Genomic DNA, 7,378 nt, shown 5'->3' with positions numbered 1-7,378 from the left:
ATTCCTTCTCTAAGCTTCCTTATTAAAAACCAGGAAGAGACTCCTGACGCTAGTGGAGCAGAGTTTGGGCATCTTGGTGAATCTACTGTCTGGATGCAGAACTCTCTATGAACAACCCCCCCCCCCCCCCCCCCGGCCTCCCAAAATGGGTGTGTCTTCACCCTGCAGTGTCCTCCTCTCTGTGGCTTTGAACCAATCAAATCACTCATTACAGATAACAGCAGCGAATCATAATACATTTAAGAATAAAGCAGCCTTTTCAACGAACAGGCTCCTTCGAACTAACGCACGCCTATCGTTATGACGGTATACAGCCAACGTTCACATCACTGGAAAAAACTACATTTCACTGGAGCCAAAAACTACACTCCCCACATATCCCACTATATATATATATATATATCTCTCTTAAACAGGACAGGATACTCTGCCATTGGCTGTCCTTAACTCTTCTCTCTATCAGCAGTTCTTATTTAGCTAAACCTTTTATTTGATAAATGCTTCAATACATGGAGAAAGTAAACTCCTACACACCGAGAGAGTAACACACCCACCTGACGACACATAAATATCATGGCATATCATATCTTAGATCATGTCATATATTATTATATTTTTATTATTATTACTACAGTTAAAACCCTTTTTGCCTGTCCTACCGTTTCTACCCTTATTTATGTTGATTATAAACAGTAAGCAGTAAAACCCTGATCTCCTCTTCTTCTGGGCCCAGTTTTTGGCCCCGGGGGTCGGCCTGATTTTTGGGGGCCTTTTTGGCTCCTCACATGGTGCAGGATTTGTCCAGAGGCGGCGGGGGCAGCGGTGGGGTGCTGCTCTTGGGCGGGACCATGGGTTTGGGCCTCAGGGCCGGGGGCCGCAGGGCCACGGGCTTAAAGGAGCCCAGGGTGTCGGGGGAGGGGTTGGTGGGCCTGGGAGGCGGCCCTGGGAGCGGGCTCATGGGGCTCAGGGGGCTGAGGGGACTCGGGGTGCCCGGGGTCCCGGGGGTCCCGGGAGTCCCCGGGGTGCTGGGCGTGCTGTGGGGGCTGGGCGACTCGGAGGAGGAGCAGGTGTTGTTGACCGGGCCGTTCTTCAGCTGCTCCAGGGTGTCTAAGACCACGTCGGGTGCCGGTCTGCAGCCCTGACGCTCCATCTGGTCTGCAGGAGGTCTGCAGCCCTGACGCTCCATCTGGTCTGCAGGAGGTCTGCAGCCCTGACGCTCCATCTGGTCTGCAGGAGGTCTGCAGCCCTGACGCTCCATCTGGTCTGCAACCGGTCTGCAGCCCTGACGCTCCATCTGGTCTGCAGGAGGTCTGCAGCCCTGGCGCTCCATCTGGTCTGCAGGAGGTCTGCAGCCCTGACGCTCCATCTGGTCTGCAGGAGGTCTGCAGCCCTGCTGACGCTCCATCTGCCTCAGCTCCTCGATGTCCTGCGGACACACACAGAGAGACACAGAGACACACAGAGACACACAGAGAGACACAGAGACACACAGAGACACACAGAGAGACACAGAGACACACAGAGAGACACAGAGACACACAGAGACACACAGAGAGACACAGAGAGACACAGAGACACACAGAGAGACACAGAGAAACACAGAGACACACAGAGAGACACACAGAGAGACACAGAGAGAGACACAGAGAGAGACACAGAGAGACACAGAGAGAGACACAGAGAGACACAGAGAGACACAGAGAGACACAGAGAGAGACACAGAGAGAGACACAGAGAGACACAGAGAGACACACAGAGAGACACAGAGAGACACAGAGAGACACACAGAGAGACACAGAGAGACACAGAGAGACACAGAGACACACAGAGAGACACACAGAGAGACACAGAGAGAGACACAGAGAGAGACACAGAGAGACACAGAGAGAGACACAGAGAGACACAGAGAGACACAGAGAGAGACACAGAGAGACACAGAGAGACACAGAGAGACACAGAGAGACACACAGAGACACACAGAGACACACAGAGATACACAGAGAGACACACAGAGACACACAGAGACACACAGAGACACACAGAGATACACAGAGAGACACACAGAGACACAGAGAGACACAGAGAGAGACACAGAGAGACACAGAGAGACACAGAGAGACACAGAGAGAGACACAGAGAGACACAGAGACACACAGAGAGACACACAGAGAGACACAGAGACACACAGAGAGACACAGAGACACACAGAGACACACAGAGACACAGAGAGACACACAGAGAGACACAGAGAGACACAGAGAGACACACAGAGAGACACAGAGAGAGACACAGAGAGACACAGAGAGACACACAGAGAGACACAGAGAGACACAGAGACACACAGAGAGACACAGAGAGACACAGAGAGACACAGAGAGACACAGAGAGACACAGAGAGACACACAGAGACACACAGAGAGACACAGAGAGACACAGAGAGACACAGAGAGACACAGAGAGACACACAGAGACACACAGAGAGACACAGAGAGACACAGACACACAGAGAGACACAGAGACACACAGAGAGACACAGAGACACACAGAGACACACAGAGACACACAGAGAGACACACAGAGAGACACAGAGAGACACAGAGAGACACACAGAGAGACACAGAGAGACACAGAGACACACAGAGACACACAGAGACACACAGACACACAGAGACACACAGAGAGACACACAGAGAGACACAGAGAAACACAGAGAGACACACAGAGACACAGAGACACACAGAGACACACAGAGACACAGAGAGACACAGAGAGACACAGAGAGACACACAGAGAGACACAGAGAGACACAGAGAGACACAGAGACACACAGAGAGACACAGAGAGACACAGAGAGACACACAGAGAGACACAGAGAGACACAGAGACACACAGAGAGACACAGAGACACACAGAGAGACACACACAGAGACACACAGAGAGACACAGAGAGACACACAGAGAGACACAGAGAGACACAGAGAGACACAGAGAGACACACAGAGAGACACAGAGAGACACAGAGACACACACAGAGACACACAGAGAGACACAGAGACACACAGAGAAACACAGAGAGACACACAGAGAGACACACAGAGACACAGAGAAACACAGAGAGACACAGAGAGACACACAGAGACACACAGAGAGACACACAGAGAGACACACAGAGACACAGAGAAACACAGAGAGACACAGAGAGACACACAGAGACACACAGAGACACAGAGAAACACAGAGAGACACACAGAGAGACACAGAGAGACACACAGAGAGACACAGAGAGACACAGAGAGACACACAGAGAGACACAGAGAGACACAGAGACACACACAGAGACACACAGAGAGACACAGAGAGACACAGAGAGACACAGAGAGACACACAGAGAGACACACAGAGACACAGAGAAACACAGAGAGACACACAGAGACACACAGAGACACACAGAGACACACAGAGACACAGAGAAACACAGAGAAACACAGAGAGACACAGAGAGACACACAGAGACACACAGAGAGACACACAGAGACACACAGAGACACACAGAGACACAGAGAAACACAGAGACACACAGAGAGACACAGAGACACACAGAGACACACAGAGAGACACACAGAGACACACAGAGACACAGAGAAACACAGAGAGACACACAGAGAGACACAGAGACACACAGAGACACAGAGACACACAGAGAGACACACAGAGAGACACAGAGACACACAGAGACACAGAGACACACAGAGAGACACACAGAGAGACACACAGAGACACACAGAGACACAGAGAAACACAGAGAGACACACAGAGAGACACACAGAGAGACACAGAGACACACAGAGACACAGAGACACACAGAGAGACACAGAGACACACAGAGAGACACAGAGAAACACACAGAGACACACAGAGAGACACAGAGACACACAGAGAGACACAGAGACACACAGAGAGACAGAGAGAGAGAGAGAGAGAGAGAGAGAGAGAGAGAGAGAGAGAGAGAGAGAGAGAGAGAGAGCAGGACGAGAACCAGAGAGAAGAGAGACGTGATGAACTTTAGCATTTATAATTTATAAATACATCTTTCTGCATCTTTGTTCAAAGATAGTTATTTATTAATTCATTACATTTGTATGCTTTACTTTAGGCAGTAGAGTGTAGACCGAGAGAGGAAGGAGAACTAGGGCAGAGAGAGAGAGAGAGAGGAGACATGTCTGAGCCCACCAGAACATTATGGTCTGTGAGCTGTCTGAGCCCACCAGAACATTATGGTCTGTGAGCTGTCTGAGCCCACCAGAACATTATGGTCTGTGAGCTGTCTGAGCCCACCAGAACATTATGGTCTGTGAGCTGTCTGAGCCCACCAGAACATTATGGTCTGTGAGCTGTCTGAGCCCACCAGAACATTATGGTCTGTGAGCTGTCTGAGCCCACCAGAACATTATGGTCTGTGAGCTGTCTGAGCCCACCAGAACATTATGGTCTGTGAGCTGTCTGAGCCCACCAGAACCACCAGAACATTATGGTCTGTGAGCTGTCTGAGCCCACCAGGCGCTCTAATGCAGGGGTTCTCAACCCGTGGGTCGCGACCCCTCGGGGGGTCGCCAAATTATTTTTGGGGTCCCCAAATATTTTATTTTTTATTTTTTTAATGCAACTGAATGGCTGGAAAATGGAAATGAAGAGTTTACATAATAGTACACATAGTACATGCATACACCTTCCCTAATGATTATATCTGGTTTCAGTATTTATTTATGGTGTATTGTCTCTATGTCTACACAGGCAGCCTCTGTAGACATTTTTAAAGCTCAGCTCAAGACCCACTTTTACACCCTTGCTTTTAATTGATTTATTTGTCTTTTAAAAAAAATGTTATTCATGTCCTCACTGTATTGTTTATGCCCTGCCTTTCTTTTTTTGTGTAAAGCACTTTGAGCTGCATTTCATGTCATGAAAGGTGCTATACAAATAAAGTTTTATTATTATTATTATTATTATTATTATTATTAAGGTTATTGTAGCAGTCAATTTATATTGGGGGTCGGGAGTGGGCGGGGCGGGGGTCCCGAGACGTTGCCAAAGCATTTTCGGGGGTCCCAGGCCAAAAACTTTGAGAACCCCTGCTCTAATGAAGTGCATCTTAATGAGGACGACAGATGCTGCCAATTGATAATTGTGCGTGCGTGCGTGCGTGCGTGCGTGCGTGCGTGCGTGCGTGCGTGCGTGCGTGCGTGCGTGCGTGCGTGCGTGCGTGCGTGCGTGTACCTGTGCCAGTGTGTCAGGGTCCAGTCCTCTGGAGCGGTGGGAGTCGGTGAAGCCGTGCTGACCACTGCAGGAGCGTCGGAGGGGCGTGTCCTCGTGCTGACCGCTGCAGGAGCGTCGGAGGGGCGTGTCCCGGTGGGGCGTGTCCTCGGGCCTCCGCAGCGAATCGTGCCGGCTGATCGTCAGGGTCACGGCCGCGGTGGAGCGCCGCCGGCGCTCGGGGCTGTCGAGGGGCGGAGTCAGGCCCTGGCCCCGCCCCAGAAGCAGCTCCCGCGGGCTGAAGTGGCCAGTCACGGGCGGCGAGCTCCTCTCCAGCACGCCCCCGTTCCCCTGGCAGTGGTTCTCGTTGGAGCGACCGAGCGGACGGCGGAACAGACCCTCGGTTCTCTTCCTCCTGTGGCTGATAGTCAGGATAAGATCATATAATAAACCCTCGGTTCTCAGAATCCATTTTCTGGTCCTGCTTCGTCTATTTCTCGCTCAAATGTTTTCAAAAACATTTTTAAGAGCAATGTTTAGCTGTAAATGACATTGTGTGTCACTAGTGTGTGTGTGTGTGTTTACATGGCTGTCATGTTGGAAACAGCAGTAAATCAAGCGGGCGCAGCCGCGCAGCTGGTGCTCAGAGGGTTTGATTAGGCAGCGGTCTGTTATACAGCGGAGCGGTCATTATCGACACATAATTCACCGCTGAATTAAGCGATTGACCAATCAGAATCAAGCATTCAACCAAGCCATGTAATAAGATAATATAATAAACCCTCGGTTCTCTGTGGCTGATAGTCAGGATAAGATCATATAATAAACCCTCGGTTCTCTGTGGCTGATAGTCAGGATACGATAATATAATAAACCCTCGGTTCTCTGTGGCTGATAGTCAGGATACGATAATATAATAAACCCTCGGTTCTCTGTGGCTGATAGTCAGGATAAGACCATATAATAAACCCTCGGTTCTCTGTGGCTGATAGTCAGGATAAGACCATATAATAAACCCTCGGTTCTCTGTGGCTGATAGTCAGGATAAGATCATATAATAAACCCTCGGTTCTCTGTGGCTGATAGTCAGGATAAGACCATATAATAAACCCTCGGTTCTCTGTGGCTGATAGTCAGGATAAGATCATATAATAAACCCTCGGTTCTCTGTGGCTGATAGTCAGGATAAGACCATATAATAAACCCTCGGTTCTCTGTGGCTGATAGTCAGGATAAGATCATATAATAAACCCTCGGTTCTCTGTGGCTGATAGTCAGGATAAGATCATATAATAAACCCTCGGTTCTCTGTGGCTGATAGTCAGGATAAGATCATATAATAAACCCTCGGTTCTCTGTGGCTGATAGTCAGGATAAGATCATATCATAAACCCTCGGTTCTCTGTGGCTGATAGTCAGGATAAGATCATATAATAAACCCTCGGTTCTCTGTGGCTGATAGTCAGGATACGATAATATAATAAACCCTCGGTTCTCTGTGGCTGATAGTCAGGATAAGATCATATAATAAACCCTCGGTTCTCTGTGGCTGATAGTCAGGATACGATAATATAATAAACCCTCGGTTCTCTGTGGCTGATAGTCAGGATGTCCTGCTGTGTTCGTGAATAACTTTACCTGCAGCATTAATTACAAAGTGAGTTGCTTTTGTTTATGTAGTCAGGAAACACAAACGGTGCAAAGCGGAGTTAGAGCCTGCTTGTGTGCTACAGGTATGCAGCTTAACACTTTAAGGGCTTTATATTAATATATCCAAACCACCAGGGCTTTATATTAATATATCCAAACCACCAGGGCTTTATATTAATATATCCAAACCACCAGGACAACAGGATTGTTTTATTACCTTTGGAGCATAACGCCAAAGTATTTAATTTTCTATGAAAATCCACCTGAAAATAGTCCCATGGGTTGTCGTAGAAGAGAACAACACGTCACCGTCGCGATGCGAAACGACGACAGGCAGCGATGGATCGCAGAGCCCAGTCTAAACCACTTCACTTGCATTGAACTCATTTTCCCAGAAGCCCTTGCAGCCCAGGGTCACCAGGTCTGCGACAAATCCGCTCTTTCTTTTTAATTATTAAACAACGGCGAATTAAACACA

At 48.9% G+C, this 7,378-nt stretch overlaps 1 protein-coding gene across 1 annotated transcript in view; it reads right to left on the bottom strand.

Moving 5' to 3' along the window:
- Positions 1–280: 280 nt before the first annotated feature.
- LOC306918302 (SLIT-ROBO Rho GTPase-activating protein 1-like) overlaps positions 281–7,378 on the bottom strand; it is a 24,321-nt gene continuing 17,223 nt past the window's right edge. The window contains exons 9-10 of the mRNA XM_079531194.1: positions 5,275–5,671; positions 281–1,426 (exon numbers count right to left, since the gene is read on the bottom strand). Of these exons, the coding sequence (XP_079387320.1) occupies positions 782–1,426; positions 5,275–5,671 (1,042 nt within the window). The 3' untranslated portion in view covers positions 281–781. The remainder of the gene's footprint in view (positions 1,427–5,274; positions 5,672–7,378) is intronic.

Source organism: Electrona antarctica, assembly GCF_951216825.1.
Source record: "Electrona antarctica genome assembly, contig: scaffold_58, whole genome shotgun sequence".
In the NCBI taxonomy this organism is placed as follows: domain Eukaryota; kingdom Metazoa; phylum Chordata; class Actinopteri; order Myctophiformes; family Myctophidae; genus Electrona; species Electrona antarctica.
Note: the sequence above shows the minus strand (reverse complement) of the source record. Positions and strands in the feature narration are given on the sequence as shown.